Source organism: Nicotiana tabacum, chromosome 18 (genome assembly GCF_000715075.1).
Source record: "Nicotiana tabacum cultivar K326 chromosome 18, ASM71507v2, whole genome shotgun sequence".
Taxonomy (NCBI): domain Eukaryota; kingdom Viridiplantae; phylum Streptophyta; class Magnoliopsida; order Solanales; family Solanaceae; genus Nicotiana; species Nicotiana tabacum.
Window position 1 is genome coordinate 144,405,774 of NC_134097.1, and position 22,316 is coordinate 144,428,089.

A 22,316-nucleotide genomic window follows, 5' to 3' on the forward strand; every position below is an offset into this window, starting at 1 on the left:
TCACACCTCCTTGGGGTGCGGCTCTTCTACGGACCCTACGTAAACGCAGGATATTTCGTGCATCGGCCTAGCAAGTACAATTTAACTTTTTGTAAAAGGTTCTTGCATTACTTTTCGAGTTACTAATTTCACTTATTATTAAAAATTATTTTTAAGTTAATTGACAATGTAATTTACATTATTAATATATAAAAGTTAAACTCAATTTTAAAAAAAGGGTAATTGACAACGTAATTTACATTATCAATATATAAAAGTTAAGCTCAATTAAAAAAAAAGAGTAATTAACCCTCCCTTCTGTCCTATTAAAAATACACTCTTTTTCTTGGAAGCTCATAGTCTGTCTTAATATATTTTGTCTTGTTAGCTTTCGACGAACTCTATGATTAAAACTAAGACAAACTTTAGTATCTCTAATCCCAACACTCAAAACAATAGAAAAAATACCTTTGCTAAAAGTTAAATATTGCATCTTTGTAGCACTGTAGTTTCTGATGTCAACATATTCTTTCCCAAAAATATACTCTAGTCCCAATTTATATAGCACCGTGGATCTCAAGAGTCAATCGAAGTTTTTTTTCTTTACTGCAATTTTTTAGTATGCCTTTTAAATATTTTGAATTAAGTATTAATTAGTGTAACTCATAGTACTTTATATAGTTTTAAAATATATAGTAAAATTTTATTTCTAAAAATTTAAAGATTATATGTCCGATAAAATTAAGAAGATTGACTCTTAAAATTGAACGGTGCCACATAAAATCATATTATGACTTCTGGTTGAGTGTATCTAATTTTTCCCAACTCTTAAACGTATATATATATATATATATATAAGAACTTACGTTTAGTAGTATTAATCATGTTGCTTTAACTCGAAAAGTCTTAATCAATGAGTAAATAATTCATTTAACATGGATTAAACTAAATGTGGAAAAGTAAATAAGATTAACAAAATAATTAGCTAGGTCAGCATGTTCTTTTCTAATTAAAATATATCCATTTTATAAGTGAAGGTTGCTTTATAGAGTTTCTAGACTCATGTGACACATCTTCAAATTAAGCAAGTCAACGTTGTTTCTTTAAGTTAGAAATTTCTTCGAATTGAATCTTATTAACTCCTTTTCATAAGACTATCCACCGTGTATCACAAGATTATGATAATTAACAGAGAATTAATTGCTTCAAAAAGACTAATCCTCACATTAGCTGCTTGATTATTAGACTATTAACTTAGTCAAAGCGAGTCGGCTAATCATACTGGCTATGAAACAGTAACCCAGTAGTTACGCCAAACACAACTTTGTCCACTTTATAAACCAGTAACTGAATATCTAGTCAAATTAAATAGTGTAATACGAAGTACTGATTTTTATTCATTGGTAAATAGCAACACTGACTTATTTTTTAGTACAAACTAAACGACTCCTAAACACTTCGAAACAACAACAGTATAATCCTACAAGTGGGATCTGGGGAGGGTAGTGCAATTAAGTGGACTCAAATGTTTATTACTTTTTAGTAGTGGAAAACAAACTGATCATTAAACACAAATGTGAACACCAGTATAAAGCATAATGAGATTGAACTGCAATAAGTCTGTTCATGTTCAAGAAAGCTGTTCATGTTCAAGAAAGCATATCATCAATACGTATCCAAGCGCGAAAAAAACTGTGTGCTTATTATGAATCTGCTCAAATGAACGTTGCATTTGAGTTACAATCAGAATCCAATCCTGTAGTTGGTACTTATCAAGTACCAGAAAGGATAGAAAATTTCAAGCAAAGACTTAGCAGAAGATATCTCAACCCAAAAAGGAACATCATAAGGTCTTCAAACTACGATACACGTATAGATACTTGAGAGGCCTAAGAAGATGCTAGGTCTATAACCTCTGCTAGAGCGAATCATTTCCCGCTAACCTACTTAATGTCAAATGGTCTAACAAGCACACATCGACCTTTCGGAATTCAAAACCAAGCGGATGTACCTATGACTCAACTTCCTGAGCCTTTTGGATAGGAACTTCATCGTGAGCCTTTTGAATTCCGATCAAACGAGCATAATCGACCCACCTGTACACCAATTGTCGAGGTTTTGTTATGTGATTAATGAGTTGAAGGAATATGAGGTATTTGTAATGTTTGTGAAAGGAGTGAAGTATCTTACAACAGTGAACCCAAGAATGTGTTGCCTGTTCGCACAGCAAAGCACATTGCACTCAACAGCAACTTGTGTTGGTGTAGCATGGGCTCCAAAATTCGTTGCTCAATTACACCAGCCACTACTTGATATCTGAGAAAGAAGAAATGTGCCCATTAAATGTATTGGCAGGGTTTGGCTTGGCTTGGATTGGGGGGGGGGGGTTGTTGTAAGTCGTACATGTTCTATAAAATACTCTCCTGAGGGTTTTTTCAGAAGATCAGAATAGAGCCCTGACAAAATATGACATCAGAATAGTGAATAAAAGAAAACAGAAAAATGAATAACAGCCCCTCCCGGGATAACAGGCGAGGGGGTGAAAGCCAACTGGACTGGCGCCCTGGAACACCAAACTGTATTCATTCGAACAATGAGAAATACTCTTTGCACGCAAGCTACATCAGTAAGCTGTACCGCACCGAGGAAAATAAGATGATTTTTCTGGATTCTAAGTATAGAAAGTAAAAGGGTACGTTGCATGATACAATACAAAATTGTGACCAGTGACATTCCATTCAGAAAGATGCTTATATTGGAGGAATATCCTTTGGACTAATATATGAAAGAATGTGGAATTATGCAAAAATGAAAACAAGCATTACTGGACTAGAGCTTCTATTTTGCTTCTTAGGACAAGAAAAATTGTGATATTTTGAGAAAAGGCAAGTATGAGAGAAATTATAACATGAGAGCGCAGATCATAAACGATGAAGATCTCAATATAACTGAAACACAAATGATTAAGTGATCAAACTCATCCAATCACACTCACCGAAGGTTGCTAGAAACTGCCATATAAACACCATAAGCTACACTGGTTGAAAGAACAGGCAAAGTCTCCACCTCTTCGGACTTATTAACAGCCTTCTTAGCATTTAGTACTGCATTTGTCACTACTGTGCCAACCTGGTGGAAAAGAAATTAATTTCATTTAGGTACCTCTAGGACCCATATCATTGTGCAAAGAATCGTGTCCACGAAAGAAAACAATAATCAACAAAAGGCAGGAACGAAAATATTAGTGATATGCTTGAAGTGAAGTTAAATAAAAATTCTAATATAGAATCAAGGACTCTTTTGCGAATTAATGACAGAGGTTATGCCAAAAACATTAATCACAGGACAGTGAGGTGATTCAAGTCAAAAAATTGTTCTTTTCCCTTCCAAAAACTTTCAACATTATCTTGGGTCAATGTGATTATCTTAGGATAAAAGTTCTAAACCAGGCTGCTGTGAGTGAGATCCATTGGTGCACAACAACTAAGCTCCGCCTCAGCATAAGGAATGGACCCCAGGTCCCGTGCTATATAGCCATCCACATACAACAACAACAACAACAACGACCCAGCAAAATCCCACAAGTGGGGTCTGGGGAGGGTATTGTGTACGCAGACCTTACTCTACCCATCCACATACACTCTTCAAAATTTCTAGCCATTCCGTGGCTTTATACAAAATCCGCAAATAGTATTGCCACATACATTTTGGCATAAATGAGAAAAGTTTCAGCTTTTCTCAAATTTCAGCTTTTCTCAGAGCAATTTTCCTTAGGAAAAACTAGCTCAAAATAAAACATTATATTTCTAGTATTTGGTAATTATTATGAGTTTGATGGTGCAATGGGCTGGGTAAAACATTATCATTCTATTTTCAGTTCACTTTTAAGCTTAGTATGATGGCTCAATTGACTCAGTTATCGGTGTCACTAGTCACTAGTTATGCAGGAAGAAATCCAGTGTCTTTGAGCCCAATAAGAAATCAGTAGACCGTACAGTAGGTACAAAATGTAGGTACTTTTAGGGCATTAAGGGATGGTCAACCAAAGTTGAGGCATTGGACAACAAAGAAGCAATTAATTATAGGGGAATGAAACACTAAACACCCTTGTATTCTTTTTCATAAACTTTTGTTATCAGGAAAAAGCCAAGGGTATCGGAGACCTGGAACGTACAGTACATGCTGAGGTTTAGATTAATATTGAACCTTTTGCATTCTATATGATTAGAAGTTTCAGCAATGACCTCAAAGGGGAAGATGCTACTTATGTGGTGAGAAGCCTGGAAGTGTTAGCCACCCCTTTCTACACTGTCCTACAACAGACCAACTACGGCAGCTCTTCCTCAACATTGTAAATCTTCACTGGGTTATCCCAAGACTACAGCACAAATGTCGAAATGTTGGAACGGGAAAGCATTCAAGGAAGACAAATGGTGGAACACAATCCCCCAAATCCATATGGTGGATAAACAATCCCCCCAATCCATATGGTGGATAAACAATCCCCCCAATCCAAATGGTGGATAATATGGAAGGAACAGAACATGGGATGTTTTCAAGACAGTCAATGCAATACAAAAAAATTAAGCTCAATTGTACAATTGTATGCTTTTATTTTCTTTGGGGTAAAGAGGAACTAGTAGGTGAAGCAAAATTAATTTTAGACCTCACAGAATCCTTATATATCTTGTTTTTGCTCGATATGTACAGCTACAGCACCATCCTTAGGGCTGGAGCAATAAAATTTACTTAACACTTCAAAAACAATAATGACCTCACAAGCAAATCACTAAAAAGATGAATGATGATAGGATCTTTAAAAGAAAGAACAATCGACACCAACAATGAGTTCATTTGTAACATATATGGATAAAGGTAAAGATGAAAAAGTCTCAGCACAAACACATCTAAAATGAAAAAAATGAAAACTTGAACATTACCAGGGAAGAGGCAGTTCCAACAGCAAAAAGTTTACTCCCATTGCGCTAAAAAATTGATCCAATCAAAACCAGTTATTAGTCAATAGTTCATTCTTGAAATTTTAGTTCCCAAGAATGAGAGCAAGACAAGAATTACATACCGCTATTGCACCTAATCTTTGCAACAACGTGTACGATGTTCCAGGCAGAGCCATCTGTATATAATAGCAAGTCAAATTTTATCCTTTAACCTTTCTTAACGTACAACCCCGTGTTTATGACCTGAATAAAATTTAACATGATAAGCATTAATGACCTGAAAGGCATTATCTGGGCAGTTGTAGAAGAACTTGGCAATTCGTCCAGCATCACCTGCCATTCGTGGTCGGAGAGAAACAGTAGGAGCAGGAAGATAGACGAGCATGAAATCTGCTATTACGGCCATCACCTACGCAGAATAAAGGCAAAATATCAATGATAGAACTGTGAAACCTAGAGCAATAGTTGGTCCATAAAGAGTGTGGCGTTATCTTCCTTCTTCCTAAAAACAGAAGTTGCACTGAAAGGAATGGATTTCTGCAGCTCAACCGCATTGAGGAAGATCACCATTTTCTTCAGAAGTACATGTATTGACAAAATGATGAACATTTCTGGATAAACATGTAGAACTTCTTAAAACTTGACCTTCTCACTTACCACGGATTAACAATACCTTGGAGAGAATCATCGGTGATTGTCCATGAAAATATCAGTTTCTCGTTCACAATGGATAAACAACACATTGGAGAGAATCATCAATCATTTGCCATTTAAAATCTAAGTTTCTCATTAACCAAGGATACATGACATCTTGGAGAGAAACATCAATTATTTGTCCAAGGTAAATGAAAAATGTTCCGGGCAGTGAATTTGATCTACTTTAAAGATAGATGAACTTCAGGAAAAAAAAGTTTTTGGAAATGCAACATATATGGATAAAAGGAAATTACTCCCGCAAAAGTGACGGCCTCCATGAAAGCCCAATAATTCTCACAGCATAAAATCAGAGGAAGCAAAAATAGGTCTGCATGGAAGAAAATCTTGTTTTCTATTAGCATTACAAGCAAAAAACAAAAATCAAAATAGAAAACAGATGTATATATTAGCAATCAGAAGAAGGGCAACATACCACATCTGCCGCAACAATTTCCAGCTCGTTAAAAAAGTTTTCCCGGCGGCGCTCATACTCAGCAGCAGTCTGGAATAAAGCAGATTAATTAACAAACAAATATTCGTACTATTTTGACAGCAGGAAAGCAACAGCAATTTGCTGTAGCGCACAGGTGAAAAATGAGTTACCAATTAAAAGCACAGAGAAATAATCACAATTTTAATACATAAACAGATATAGACAACATGAAAATAATCTGCAAAGAAAAAGTAACATAACATTGTTTTTCTTTTTGTTCGCCAAGGACAGGCAGAGCAGCCTAATAGCCTATCATGCTGGACTTTCAAGATCTTTGGGAATGGAGTCCCTGTTAATTGGGGTGAATGGGAACATTTGAAATAAATTTTCCCTATACAGCACAATGAAAAACCATAATGTTGTCGACTCAAGTTCTTATGGACCCCATACGCCCAAAGATATAAAGATGGATCTCTAGCTTAGCCAAGTATGGTAACGTTACAAGCCATAGTAATAGAGATAATAACGTGCAGCTACCAATATAAAAATTATAAAGTAGACCTATCCCATAAGGAAAGCAATATGTGCGGGACAAAGGTTGGTAAATTATGCACGCCTGAAAAGGAACATGAATCCAGAGAAGAAAATATAGCAGTTGGACTTTGGCAAGCGACGATAAAAAGAGGATTCAGCCAATGAGGATTGCCTTCTAGCACTACAGAAAACATAATCCACAGCAATGACTTTGGAATTTCCCACTTCTTAAAGCAAAGATGAAGCAAGTGCATGCTTGCACAAGAAAAAGAGTCCTTTATTGGACATAGAAATTATCGACCATGAGAAACAAGTTTTCCATAGCTGCTCCAAATGCTTCTCGGACTAGTCACATGAAACTATATTGGTTAGGACGTTAGGTCTATATGAGTATAATTTCTTTTTCTATGTATTTCTTTCTCCTGTAAAGAAGTTGAAGCTCACTTGCAACCAAGGGAGAATTAGGGTGCTAAAAAAGAAGCCAAAACCTGCTTGTTTAAAGAATCAAACTCTTCCTGTCTGCTTTTTCTTTTTTTATTTTATGATCGAGGAAACCCTTTTTGTTATATGCCCTATACCCACCCAATTTCTTATGTACACAAGAAGGATCATAATTCTTTATGTTTGGATACCAAGCTATCTTATCAATATATTTAGTCAATGAAGTGGGTTGAGGATCATGAGGTCTTAGGTTCAAATCTTGGCTTAGGCAAAAACACTAGGGGTCTGTTTGGAAAACGACCCGATAATTGGAATTGATGTAATTACTAGGGTAGTAATTACACAGCCAAGTAATAACACAATATAGTAATTACGACGACTTGTTTGTTTGTCATAACGTAATTACAGCGTAATTACAAGCGTACTGTTTGGTTGTACAAGTGTAGTTACATAGTCAGATTAAATTTTAAATGAATTAATTATCAAAAGTTAAAATTTAATATAATAAATATATGTTTATAAATGATTTTTTATAAGTATAAATGGTATTAGATTTGGTATTTGAGATACATATTTTTTCTTGAATATGCATTAATTAGTAATTATATTTATAATTAATATTGTAAAAATAAATGATATATATTTTCCAAATTAATAATATTTAGTTTAATTAATTATAAAATTAATAATATACGTTTTGTAAGAACATCATGAAATGCATATTTGATAAAATAAATTAATGTTTACAAATATAATGTCATAACATTATTCAAATATTTGACAAAACTAATCTATCAATTGTAACTAAAAAATGAACAACATGCAATATGAAATAACAAGCCAATACTACTAAAACAAGTTGGAACCATAAATATAATACAATTTCAAAATCCAAAAAAAAAAAAAAAAAAATCGAAACATAATAAGTTTATAACCTCATTCAACAATGAGGTTCTACTTTAATGACATCACTCATTATATGCCAAAGTTTGTTAATGACTCATTATTTCTAATATTAGGAGGTGTAGTTTCAAAAACTAGAGTAATAACGCGATTACGCTAAATGAAGAAATAAAATAAATAAAAAAATAAAATATACGAGCAATTACATGTAATCGCAAGAAGTAAAGGTAGAGAAATAAAGATAAATAATGTACAAAGAAAAATATATTTTATAATTAAAAAGTAAAAATAAAATAAAAATTCAAATAAAAAGAAATTAAAATAATAGAAATAAAAAGTTATAAAGAAAATAAATTAAAATAAAAACAAAAAGGAAAAAAATTCAAAAGTAACCTTGTAATTACACAGTAATTACCACCAATTCTCACCTCCCCTTGAGAATTCGAGAGTGTAATTACACATCTCCAATTACACTCAATTCCATGTTGACCAAGTAATTACTTAACATGCCTAATTGTGTAATTACATCCAATTACACTCAAATCCAATTCCTAAGTGGCTTTCCAAACAGGCTCTAGGTAATTTCTTCCCATCTGTCCAAGCATTGGTGGATAGAGTTACCCAATACCTGTATTGGTGGGAGGTAGTAGGTAAAAATGGAATTAGTCGAGAGGTGTACGCAAGCTGGTCAGTACACTACGGTTATCAATAAAAAAAGGAAGTTGAAGCTAACTTCGGGCAATCCAGCTTTGGCCATATAAGAAGCCCACGAAACAACAACAACCCAATAAAATCTCACTAGTGGGGTCTGGGAAGGGTAGTGCGTACGCAGACCTTACCCCTACCCCGAAGGATAAAGAGGTTGTTTCCGAAAGAAGCCCACGAACAACCTTTGAAATATTCTGCTGAAACATCTCCACCCCGATCCCAACCCTCGAAGACCCTCAAAACTGCAACTGGATGAGGGGTCTGTGCAACCAGAGTTCATGGCTATCCAGCTTAAACCCAAATGGGCCCCAGCTTTACAACAAAGAGAAAGGAGAGGCTGAATCAAATACTCTCATTAAATTTCATCTTACCTGATCAATAAACAGACATGACATTTTACCAAGCATAACATACATAAAATAAAAGTTAGGAAACCCGATGTTCCATTATAACTAAAAAAAAAACTTCAAATATTCTTACCGTTAGCATGACCACAGAGGACGTTAAGGACTTGAAAGGATTCTTGGAAAGCATCTAGAAACTAGATGTTTTTTGACTATTATTTAAAGAACAAAGATTGAAGAAAGGGAAAGAGATGAACAAAGAGTTGTAGACTTCCCCTGGTTCAATAAATTTTTGAAGGTTGCAGAGTAAAGCACAAAGCACTCCCCACTTTTCATCATCTTGCTCTCCTACATGGTAAGCTTACTCCTATTGTCAACAATTCCCGGATAGTTCTTATTACTCATAACAAAAGATGTAAATTTTAATTTTTTTCTAGAGTAGGATTTCACCTTTCCCTCACCCCAAATACGGTTTAACTAAAGTCTTAACATCAAAATACCAGCAAAGTCTTAATATCAAACACAAAACAATGAAAGAAAAAGGCCTATTTTTAGAAAAAATAAATAAATTCCTCAAGTACAGCGTTTTTCTTCATAAGCCAAGTGTGCTTCAAGAAGAATGCATCCTAAAAGTTAAACGAAAGAAAATAAACACATAATTTGAGCTCGATAAATCTCCTTTGTTGTTCGTTTATTATGAGTCAACGCTCATATTGTCTGAACCGATGAGTTCATAGCCTACTAGTAAGCTCATCTGCTGATAATCTCTCCCAATGATGGTTTCTTGATCGACTCCAACACTTCAGCAAACAGACAATAGCCAAATTAACAAATATCCTCCCAAAATTTCAATCTTATATCCTCCCAAAATTTCAATCTTTACTCCTAACAACTCTATCCTCTTGCAGCAATCTTAATTTTTGCGTAAAAGTCTCTACTTCGTCCAAATTATATTCTTCATGGCAGTTAAAACTTGAAAATTCTCCATCCTACAGTATGTCTCCCATCTCGGAAATCACTACAAATGTGTCAAAAAGGACAATCAAATACTACCCCATCTATCCATAATTAAAATCAATTTTGACCAACTTCCAAAGTTACATGACCTAGATAAATTCACCTTTTGACAATAGACACGACATTAAAAACTATAGTAAAATCACAATTTTTACCATTTCAGCATGACAACATAGTACAGAAAAAATGAAAGAAAAGTCTCTTATATTTAGGGGCAGGTTCAAAATGGTCCCTTAAATATACTCCTGAGTAGCTTTGGTCCTTTAAGTTTGCGCTCACTTTTGGTCTTCGCCAAATATTTAACAAACTAAAGAAAGTACTATAGATGTAAGGTCCTGTTAAGAAAGTACTATAGGTGTTAGGTCCCGTTAATTAAGAAGTACCCAACCACCTATTGTATTAAGAGTTAACCAAGTTTTAGATTGTAACCTTTAGCATCTTCTTGATGCCTATAATGCAATACCTTACTTCATCAAAAAAGAAGTACCCAACCACCTACAAATGCATGCCTTCCCCACTAGAAAGTCGCCGATATTGTGTCAAGAAAGTGCAGGCAGATAACAAATATTTTTAAAATCAAGGCCAAATAAGTAAAAAAGCATTGAACTTTAGGGTGGAAACTAGTAAATTTTCAAAACTTGAAGTGCTAAATGCTGATTCCCAACCTTGGTGAATATACCAACGCCGCATTCCATAGCAATCTTAGCTAAGAAAAGATCATCTGCCAAAAGCCGCTCCCTAAACCCTCCAAATTGAAGCAACCATGCCAATAATGGAGATTTCTCTAGCTCAAAGAACCTTAATACTATGGATCCAGGTATTCTCCCATCCTCTATCGCCGCCTTCATATCCTTCGGCAAACTCTCCAATGACCTACCTACAGAAGCAGATACGGATCCAAAATTTAAATGAGTTTCAGTTACATGCACTTAAAATGCAAAAAACAATTACACAATCAGATCAATTATAAGCATTAATTGGTAATCTAATAAAAAGGTAACAACTGCTATCACTGGCTAAAATTCACGGATAGTATAAAGAAAAAAAAAATACAATCCGCATATATAACCCAAATCCAGTTTAAATTAGTAAATACAGAATATGATTGCACGACAGAGAGGAATTCAGGATTTTAAATCGGTCCAAATTACTATATGTATTTTATTTATTTATTTGAAAAAATTCAGTGTATATATAGAGTTTGAGGTAAAAACAGCGAGTTACCTGCCTCCGTCAATGCCATCAAAGCTTCCTTTTTGTTGTTTTTCTGATCGCCGCTCTCCTCGTTATCACCGCCGCCGCCACCTCTGCCGTTTCCGCCGCTGCCTCCGTTACCTCCGTTGAAATTATCGTCTCCACCGCTGCCGCCAGAAGCAGCAAAGGATAAAAGTAGGAATGTGCGGCGGGTGGTGGTGAAATTAGGGATAGAATTCATGGACAACGAGAGCGAAGTAACACGTGTGTTGACGGAGTTAGAGATGGAAACGGAGGTGCGGAAGGGTGAAGAAGGTGGTGAGGCGAATGCTCCGCTGTAGCGTGTTGTCGTCGGATGGAAGTTAACGGCGGCGGCGGCGGCGATCGGCATGTTTGATGGTGTTTTGGGTTAATGCCTTTTTGCTGTTTGGTCTTTTGCTGCTGTTGATATATATACTCTCTGTTGTGTGTTTTTTCTATCTGAATAGGTGAGCGTAGCTGTTTGAGTGAACGTTCAGTACTATGGTTTGCAGAACAGAGTGGGAGATGCGTTTAATGTGAGTTTAGGTTTTTATGAGGAAGAAATAGGGAAGTAAGCTCACGCGCACACCAAATAGAGGTGGACTTACCAACTTTTGAGGCATGAACAAATGAAAGAAATCACCTAGATTTTTGCCTTTGCTAAGATTTAAATCTGAAACTTTATAATTCATTGCTCATTGCTTTCTTGGCTGATTGAGAAGATCAAAATTCCCACGTGAACATTTAACTTGAGTATAAGTGAACTAATAAACACCTCCTATCGTTGACTCAATATATGTAACGTCAATTATTCCTAGTCAGTTGTGAGTATAAGTCACGCCTGGCAGGAGCGTGAATGAGCTTTTTTCAATGCCCAACGGTAATAAACCCAAGGGCCCATCTATTTAGAGGGCTTCTTCTTCCTCATTTGGCCTACAACCTTTGTTATTGACTATACAAGCTTTGTAGCACTTCTACTCTTCAACTTTTTTATAGATTCAAGTCAGTTTTTTTCTTCTCGAGGTCGATATTTTATTCTTCAGGCCAAGAATGTAATGGAACGTCGTGTATTTTGTCGTTGTGGAGATTGACGTTATTGTGTGCATAACCTAGAAGCCCACTAATTCGGGTAGAAGGTTCTTAGGATGCTCAAAGTATGGTACAAGCAGTTGCTATAATTTTTTCAGGTGGGTTGACCCATTTCTTCCAAATCATTACAAGCAAGTGATATCCAGACTGATATCAAGAATTCGCGTCAATGAGCAGCGAAGGAATAGGGGAAAACAATATGTAATTGCGTTTGTTGCTACAATGCTCCTTATAGTGTAATTTTAGCTTAGGATCTTTGCATTGTGTGTTTATTCTTAACAAACAATAATAATGTCAAGTGCATGAAGTATTTTGTTGCAATGAAAAGTGATACTTGGCATTAACATCCGAACATATATTAGACAAGTTCAAAACAATCATCTTGATTGTCAAAAGTAGGCTGTCAAATCTCCATACTAGCAGAAACCAATTTACTATTGTGCCTAAACCAAACCAAAACAACATTCATTAACTATGTTCTGAATATTTTAGACTAAATCTTCCACAAAAAAATAACCTACAAATAAGTTCTGATACTAACAAACTTAAACTTTCACAAAGGGAAATATTTCTTCAAATCATTATAGTTAAGACTGGTTGAAGTTGAACTAAGATTGGCTCAGGTTTGGTTGAGTTGAAGAAAGAGTTTCAGATTGGCTTAGGGTTGCCTGAGTTTATCTCCTTCTAGCCTGTTGTTGAGGCTGCCTTTGTGTTACTGCATTTGTTCCTTTCCACCTTAGTACAAGTGTTATTTATCCAAGATCAATATTGGTCTGGCTAGCATCAATTATTTGCCTAGGATCGTGGGTGACTCTGTCTCTTAACCCAAACTACATTTAAATAGAAATATAATTTCAGAACTTAGCATAATATTTAGACATAACAATTGGACAGAATTTCACATATTTACCCTCTCTATGACTATCCCTGATTTACCAAACAGTATTTCAAATTCATCAGTCTTAGGCATTCCACCTAAAGTTTTAAGAATTTATTGAGGAGTCCTTGATCTTTCTTCTGTAGTTCCAGATTGTTGTGTTCCTGATCCACCATCAGAAGTAGTTTCAGAATTTCTTTGTGTTGCAGATCTAGTTGTTGCAGTAGTACCAAATTGTTGTGTTGCAGATCCACCATCAATAGTAGTACCAAAATGACCTCTTGATGCAGTTGTAGTAGCCTAGGCATTTACAGTACTGCTCCCAGCACCAACAGTTGAACTTTGCCCTTTCTAAAACACCTAGAATATAAAAAAACTCAGTAGATCTAGTGACCCCATTCCATTTATATTCATGCTTGGCGGCTCTTATATATTGCTCTTCAATGTACCCTATTGCCATAGGAGATATATCAGAATTCCATTTTGTAGCTATTTCTCTCATATTAGTCATCCTCTCTATTACCTTCACTATGATCTCTTCCAACATAGTTATGATTGACTTGTGCCTAGAAGTAAGTATCCAATAGTTTAAGGTATCACACATGTTGTTCTGCACAACATCACACTTACTATAGTCTTTAAAAAAGGCCATGTACCATGACTGTTTGGGATATCTAAGCAAGTCTTCTATTATCTTATTGTCACCCAATTCTGCCAACTCATCTAGTTATCCTTTAAAAATGCTTCAAATGAATCTCTTGCACAATCCCAGAATTTCTTCCTTCTTTCCTCACCACTCCAGGTTTTCTTCTAGTTGCTCTATATGTGCGTTGCACACATTCTATACTCAACATTTGGCATTAATTCAGATACAACGAACAAGTTCCTTGAACAATAAAAATACATTGTTAGAGTTCATATAATGCAAGTTTAAGTATTAAAGTAAAAAACGAGATTAAAACAATACATATACCTTCTACATATCAGACATAATTGTTAGTCCTTCACCTTCAGATTCTGTCAGTTTTAAGTCCTCCATTAGACACCTAAAAAAAACCATGGCCAACTGTTCTTGGTCTCTTTCTCAACCACTACCCAAGCAACATGGTACATCTGATTATTACCATCCTTAGCAATACATGACAATAGCTCATATTTACACACTCCCTTCAAAAATACACCATCAAAGCCAATTATATTTCTACACCCTTCTTACCAACCTGTTTTCAAAGCATGTAGATAATATATATATCCCTACAAAGACCTCTTTACCAAGTTCTATTTCTTTTAAAGTCCTCGCCGTAACAGTATTGCCAGGGTTAGTAGTTCTTATTATGTCAACATAATGATAAATCTTAGAAAACTCCATTTGTAATCACGTAAATACTTACCCATTACCTTTTGTCTAGTTCTGGCACATATTGTTTTTCCTACATACGCACCATACTTAGTCCTTATCAACTCTTGCAACTTCTTGAGCTTTATGTAAGCTGATTAATGATCTTATCTTTGTAATGTTTAACTATCCAAGCTGTGTCAGCAAGCTTGTTCCTTGTGACTGGGAAGCATGAACGAACAGGGTAGCAGGTGTTAACAATGAAGTTCTATGTGTGGCCTTATAAATTGCCTAAAATATGCCATCTACATCTACTAGAGTTCAAATATGTTGTCCTGACCCTATTCCTCTCATTTGGCCTCAACTTTAACTGAACTCTCCTCTGTACAACATAGTCTTGTAAATCAGATCTAAATTTTCTATTATTTTCAAAGACCATTCATAGTTGGAAAATAATTTTCTTACATTTAGGGTCAAAGTAGACCTTTTTACTGTATCTTCTTGGAGGAAGGTTCTGCACCTCATCATCTGCATCTACATCATTATCAGTACTATCCTCACTCCCTGGATCTGAACTGTCTAGGTATTGCTCATCCCCTCCCAATTTTCTAGCATATTTAGCAGACTTATCCTTGTAAATATTTTCAAATCTAGGGTCAATACCTACTGGGCCACTAGGTAGCTCATCTACATTAACATCACTAGATCTCTCTTTCAAATTCTTCTAATTTACTTTGGTCTGTCTAGCAGCAACAAGGTTACCTTTCTATATCACATGTCTCTCCAACAACATCTTCATCAGCATCATAAAGTGACTCATCTGTATCCTCATCAGCAAAAACGCCCTCATATTCAGCATCCTCACTCTCAAAATTGCTCTCAAATTCATCACAATCTGAATCTATAGCTAGATGAAAGTTGTAGAACTCCCATTCATCCTCAGTAGACTCTTCTATATCAGCAGCACTCCCTTTACCCTCCCCTCAGTGAAACAACCACTATTTATATCATTCGTATGTGAGTTTGTTGCCCTAGCATTAGCTCTACTTGTTTGCCTTTGTGGCACTTCACTAAAGCCAATTGTTTGGTCATATGGAATATAACTGGGTTCCACACTACTACTTAACATTTCATCCAATTCATTATCAACACATAGCATATTAACAGTGTGACATAAATAAACATCAATAAAATCCCCATCATGAAGATCTTTGCAGAATTTTAACACATCAGCATCATACTTAATAAATCGAAATGCTCCTTTTTAATTGACTTGACATGCAAATTTCTCCACACCTAAGTATCCTGTATCATCTATCCATTTGTTGAATTGAATAACATGCAGTTCATCAGTGTCAACAATTATAATAGTAGGTCATGTTATACCGTTTTCATACCTCACTAATAGGCTAGCTACCGGTTGTCCGTGATAGTGAAATTGTAATTTCACAAGAACAACCATCCTACCTCATTGCACCTATAAAAATAAGATAAGATAAGTTAAATCAGTAAAATATTCAAAAGAAAAAGACAATATTGTCTGAATATGTCTTTGAAAAACAACAAGCAAATGCGGCAAAGAACCATTATTTATCACTTTAAGAGATAAAAAATTTCGATATGATAAAAAAACCCTCATTTTTTAGCCCTATATGCCAAATCAGCCATGGAACTGACAAAATTCAGAGGAAAAAAATAAGAATTTAGTATGTTATTCCACAAAAGTCCTAATATTAAACCTTAAATAATGAAAGAACCATTGCATGCATACAAAATATATCCATCATGACCAACTTCATTAACGCATAAAAACCCAAGAAAACAACTAGAAATTTCATGAAAGATTACAATCAGACCTTGGATGACTTCTATGTTTCTGGTGAAGGAGAAATCGACGGTACACGAAACACTCAGATTCTTCTTTTGGGACCGATTTTGAAGAAAAAAAATACAATGTGCAGATCATGATCTAATGGACGGAAAGTCCTATGACAATCGTTCACTCTATTTGAGTAGACGATTGAAAATGTAGAGTTCTATGAGAGAGAGGCGACTGAAAATGAAATTAATTTTGAGTGTTTTAGGGTCTTGAGGTTAAAATGAATGGGAAATAGTCGGTGCTTAGTGTGTTTTCGTGCCTTACATGTGACAGGTTTTAATTCGTTTATTGCTGACTGGATTGCCACGTTTGTGAAATTGTAATGCACACGCTAGGATTCAACTGTCGGATGTGTTTGTTAGTTAACTTATTTTCGAGTTGAAGTGTTTATATGGGAATTTTGAAAGTTTATTTACCGGCATGATAATCGGGTGCAAGTTCAAATGGCTAGGAGGCTTTTTTGCCTTTTAAATATAAAAAGATGTTACATACTTTTTTGAAAAAAAAAATAAACAACAAGGTGCCATACAAAATGGAAGACAAATTATTACTCCCACCATTTATTTTACGTGAATCTTTTCTACTGAACACCAAATTTAAAATAGAAAGAACGAATCTTAAAATTTGTAATCTAAGAAAAGACATAATATTGTTATGACTATAAAATAATGACATCAAGAACATATATGACAACATACAAAATCAAAAACTTGATATTAAATTAAATTACTTATTAAATATAAGAGAATATTATTCTATCTAGAACATATATTTAAAGAAGGAACAAAGAGTGCCCATAAAATGAACTAGTTCATCCTTGGCAGAGAATACTTACCTCGGATTTCAATGCGGATACTGAAACACAAACACAAAAAAACACTAGTTCCAATAGATGCTGACTAGCAAACCTTGGAATGTCCGCAGAAGTGTACACCGGCGCGTGAGTTACACGGGGAAAGCAGAAGCGTGGATATGATGGAGTCGTCGTGTGGGAGTATCGAAATATTAGTCGTATAGCGGAAAAGTCACGTGCATCGTAAGTGGTTGGTGTGGAATTAGACTTCCGCTTCATTGTCTTAGCTATCCTTTTCCTGTTTCCTTTCTGTTGGTTTTATTTGTTCTTTTCCTTTAAATGAGTAGACTTTTGTTATACATCATTTTCAATAATAAAAATATTATACAGAGCTTGCTATAATGGTAAAGTTGAGGTTCTCTTTGAGAGGAGGATTTTTCGCTATTTCCAAAAATTGATATTCCTTCTATATGGTTGTTAGTTGTAGGTGTATTATTTTTATGAATATAATATTTAAATAGATTGTATTTATTTATCGTTGTTGTTTACCTGTAAAATAGTACAGTTGAATTTATACGTTGTTTCTAAACAAGTGGACTTATTTGATCCTAAAATAATAAAATAATTAAAGAATTATACAATACTTAACCTCAGAATGTAGATGAAATTGCAGAAATGACAGTTTCGGGAACAAAGTTTCCAGGCATAGCAATGATGAGATCAAAAGCAAGAAAGTAAAATAGTATTAAGCTTTGTATAGAATGTAGAGTAAGTTATCCAGAAACTTCGTGTCCTTTATAATGATAACCGGACTCACTATTTATAGCTGTGTCAAGGGAAGGAGGTCCGAGGATCATGTCCTCCTTTAATGTCAATCATGAGGGTCATTGATGAAGATGTAACAGTGAACATAAATCTCAAATTCTCTGTAACGGGCAGTCGTTCTTAATATTGTAGAATATTCTTTATTAAATGCTACCGGGCGCAAAATATTTAATACACCTTTATGAGCGTTATCCCTTCCGGTGACAAATGGAATAGCTGTGTTCGGTCTTCGGCCATCCCCGTCTTGGGTTCCACGTGTCTTTCCTTTAGATGACCACGTGTCATATTATATTTTACCCTATACAGTTATTTCATGATATTATGCACCAGCAATATAAGAAATAAACTTGCAATATTACAAAGAAAAAATAGGATACCATGTTAGAACTATTATATAAAAAGGCAGGGTAAAAGATAAAATAGAATTATTTAATAATAAGGAATGACAAGATGAGAGAAAAAATAATACACCAATTGATCTTTATATAAAGTGACATTTTTCATCGTTACGCAAATAACAGATTTAACGATATAATACAAAAAAAATTTAAGTAACAATTAAAATAGATGTTGTATTTATTGTAACAATATGATATAATACAATAAGTAACAACCATCCAAACATGTTGTAAGTAGGTATGAGTATTAAGTTTGGAATTAGAATATTACATTGAAATAGATAGGTTTAAAAAGGATTATTGTAACAATTTCCTCATCATTCATATGTTATCTGTTTAAGCATGATTGAAACGCTCATAGTTATAAAGTTTTTACTAATCTGCATTTTGTAAGTTTAACTTTAACTTTTGAATAAAAGGAAGTCTTTTTTCAAAATAGATCCTTTGTGTAGGGGAATTTAATTTCTGCATTAAGTTTTGTAATCAAATACTAAGGAGTAGTATTTATTTCTTGTACTTGTAAGTTCGAAGGAAAATGTGAACTAACTGCTCAAAGCAGCCTATCCTCCAATTGCAATGGATGTGCCTAATTTTTTTTATTTAACCATTTGGTATTCGAATTTGTCGATCTAATTTTTTTTATTTAACCATTTGATATTCGAATTTGTCGATCTAACTAGTTCCAAATCGTGTCATGTACGGCTCATTTAAAGGAAAACATGTCCGATCATTTAATTCTTCTTCTTTTTTTTGAGCTCGAATGCTACACTTTGAAAAGTGAAAGAATTTTATTTATCCCACTATATTCTTTCGTGATCAAGATTCTATTTTAAAAGGCAACAATCAAATAGAATCAATTACTTTAGTCCCATTTATCGAGCAATGCTGTATATACTAGCCCCATTTACTAGCTAGCTATCTTGAATAAATTTGTTTATTAGATAGTTAGGAAAGCTAACCTCAATAAATTGTATTTTTAAGTGGGCAATAGTTTTCTACTAGTTGTGCTCTATTTCTCTATTTAGTTGAAGCCTGTAGCTCTTATAATCAGATTGAAAAATGACGATTAATTTATTTCCATGGAAAAGAAAAGGACAAGCTAATTAAGGGCCATGAGCTAGGTTAACCCAAAATAATAGAATTACACAAAAATACAGTACACCTATATACATTGCAGCAAAATAACCCAGTTATAATTTTCAAATCTGTAGACCAGTAAAAAATAGGCTAAACTTTGAAAAATAAGCATTTTTTTCTTTTTCCTTTTTATTCTGCAGATCTTCAAGTACGAAAATTCGGTGATTTTTTATTCTTCTTCCCCAAGTTTGTATATATTTCTATTCCAGCTACAAAAAATTCAAATTCATATATAATGCAACTTGAAAACCTTAAATTTTCTTCTTTTCCAAGTTGCAAATAGCATAAATAAAAAATAAGAATTGAAAAAATTATTGCACGTTCATGATTTTGCAAATTAATCAACAAGAAAAGTCGATTTATACATAGATTGAACATATAAAATTTTAATTTTATATTTAACTGCACATGTACATTACATGTATAATGATGTATAACTTTGTATAAACTTGTATATATAATCTCTAATAATGTATATCAGAAAAATAAGACAAAGAAAAAAAAGAAGAAGAAAGTGTCAAACATCCATGGATGCCTATTATACACGTACAATGTATATACACACTTATACATTAAAAATATATCTAATTTATACAATATTGTAAGCATATATATATATATACACACTTATACATATTTATACAATATTGTATAAGTGTGTATAAACACCACCTATACAAATTTACGCTAGAAAACACCTTCTGTCCATCACCACATTACAATTTTCGGTGGTTGCTGGTGTTGAATTTTCCGGCGAGGTTTTGGCATTTGAATCTGGGCTTCACCAGTAGCAAAGGATGAAACAAAAACTAAGAGAAATAAGAAAATATGAGACGAGGTCGTCGGAGATACTCTTTTAGGCAAGATCTGATAGTTTTAGGCCAGATATGATAGTTTTTGGACTGATATGCCAAATTTATTGTGGTTCCTGAACCTCTTCTTGTCAATTAACTCAAAAATCGAAATCTAATTAATATAGAATGCGAGGATTATCACGAGTATGTACAAATAAATCTGTAATTTTAGGGAGAAAGAAGAGAGAGGCGAGTGAAGAGAGATTGAGTATGCTGGGAAAGAAGAAAGAAGAAAAGAAAAAAAAACCTAGAAGTATGTCTTTAATAATGGCTAAAGACTGAAAAGTTTCTTTCAAATTATATACAATCTGGGCCAAACCAGATAAAAACTTCAAACCCAAGCTATTTTTAGTTGGGATGATGTGCCAAGTGATTAAATACGTAATTCTTTCTATTTAAATTTAATAATATAGCTACGCAAGCTAAAGGGATAAGTTAGGTTATCCCAATATAAATTCAAGAAAAAGAAATTCATGTATGTGAAAAGGATGTTTTTTGACTAGTTTTTTCTATTTTCCACTTTGGGTAATATATAGCCTTACAAATATAGCAACATATAAAGGTTCTTTATTTTTTTGTAATATTTTTGTTTTGGTGTAAAAAAATATTATTAATCTCTCGACCAACCAATTATATATTTTCTTTAAAGCTGTACAGACTAGAAGTAAATTGCTTCTAGCCGCAAAATTCCCCTATCTATCATCCCTCTATGTTATGCTAAAAAACAATTCCTCTATCCATTTTCTTCTATATTTCCCCTCTTTTTTTTAGTACTTTGTGTTTAACTAGAAAATAAAAATTTCGGTCAAAGCTTAATTTTAGAAGAACTCGGGTTACTGATAATCAAGTAAGGAACAAATAAGAAGAATTGACTTAAATGATAGCTGAGTAAGTAAAAGAAAGCAAAGTAAATCAGTGTATTCCAATAATATTCTGTGTCCTTACAAATGTTTATTCTTCTCCTTTTATAGCTATTTCTAAGTAATACGTTTCTTTCCTCTCACAACAGAGCCATTATGACCAATTAATGGTGTTAATGTAACGTTATAATTAGCAATCGTAACTGTTTCGTGAAGATTCTGTAACGTTTTCCATCATTGATGCTCATTAATTACGGATAATACGTATATGTACTTTTTGCTATCTAGGTTCATTCCTCCGATATCTCTTCAAATTACCAAGAGGTCCGAGTAACCGTTCCTTCCTGTTTTCTTGAATCTATGCCCGTATTTATTAAGGCTTGTGTTTCTTCGAATACTCTTTGCCATCTGTCACTCTTTCGTTGATCCACGTGTCTTGACATGTCAGCACATAATTAATTCCATATGTTAACTTGATTTTTTCCAATACAGATAGTCCCCCTACTTGCCATTTATTCATCAATTGAACATTTGGGAAGTGGATCTTATTAAAGCAGGAATTTTTGCCGTCATTCTACATATCATTATACCTTATGCAGAACTAACGCTTCGCATGTCACTTCCATTTAATGCATATGACACGTGGTGACGTTTGATTGGTTCTGAAACCCTTCAACACCTTTTAAGGCTTTTTTACGGCTTACATCAATCACGAAGTGACAGTTTTCATCATGACGTTCCCATCATTACCTTTTTGTTTGACGGTTGCTTCTGAGCACAAATATAACCTTTGTCTTTTTCTTTCTCATAAAAGTTTTCCATCTTTGAATATTCATTCTTGTCTTCTTCCTCGTACAGCTATGTATTCTTCTAACCCTAATCCCCAAAAAGTTCCTATTGTTGATGAACTTCCCCTTGCTCCTATTAGAAGCAGAAAAGGGGGAAGATTACGCAGTTTAGGATCATCATCTATTCGAGGTGCTTCTTTACCTCCACCTAGTTCTATTCCTCCTTCTTCTTCTAGAACTAGGGGTTCTCTT

The 22,316-nt window shown here is 34.2% G+C and overlaps 1 protein-coding gene across 2 annotated transcripts; it reads right to left on the reverse strand.

Moving 5' to 3' along the window:
• Positions 1 to 1,621: 1,621 nt before the first annotated feature.
• On the reverse strand, positions 1,622 to 11,870 carry LOC107775096 (protein RETICULATA-RELATED 4, chloroplastic-like). Of its 2 annotated transcripts, XM_075237392.1 has the most exons (10): positions 11,238 to 11,870; positions 10,679 to 10,890; positions 6,067 to 6,135; positions 5,888 to 5,977; positions 5,215 to 5,346; positions 5,060 to 5,113; positions 4,920 to 4,964; positions 2,975 to 3,108; positions 2,170 to 2,295; positions 1,622 to 2,075 (listed from the first exon to the last, which is right to left on the reverse strand). In XM_075237392.1, exons 1-10 carry the CDS (start codon positions 11,596 to 11,598, stop codon positions 1,991 to 1,993), a joined length of 1,308 nt encoding a protein of 435 aa, XP_075093493.1. In that variant the 5' UTR covers positions 11,599 to 11,870; the 3' UTR covers positions 1,622 to 1,990. The 2 variants fall into 2 exon arrangements, with proteins under 2 accessions (XP_075093493.1, XP_075093494.1); XM_075237393.1 differs by lacking the exon at positions 5,888 to 5,977 and having other exon boundaries at positions 11,238 to 11,866.
• Positions 11,871 to 22,316: the final 10,446 nt, after the last annotated feature.

Bases quoted from the DNA above. Each gene is read 5' to 3' on its own strand.
- LOC107775096 (XM_075237392.1), bottom strand. From the start codon at position 11,598: ATGCCGATCGCCGCCGCCGCCGCCGTTAACTTCCATCCGACGACAACA. The intron at 10,891-11,237 runs GTAACTCGCTGT...CTGCTTCTGTAG, and splicing joins GATGGCATTGACGGAGGCAG to GTAGGTCATTGGAGAGTTTG. The intron at 5,978-6,066 runs GTATGTTGCCCT...ATAGAAAACAAG, and splicing joins AAATTGTTGCGGCAGATGTG to ATTTTCTTCCATGCAGACCT.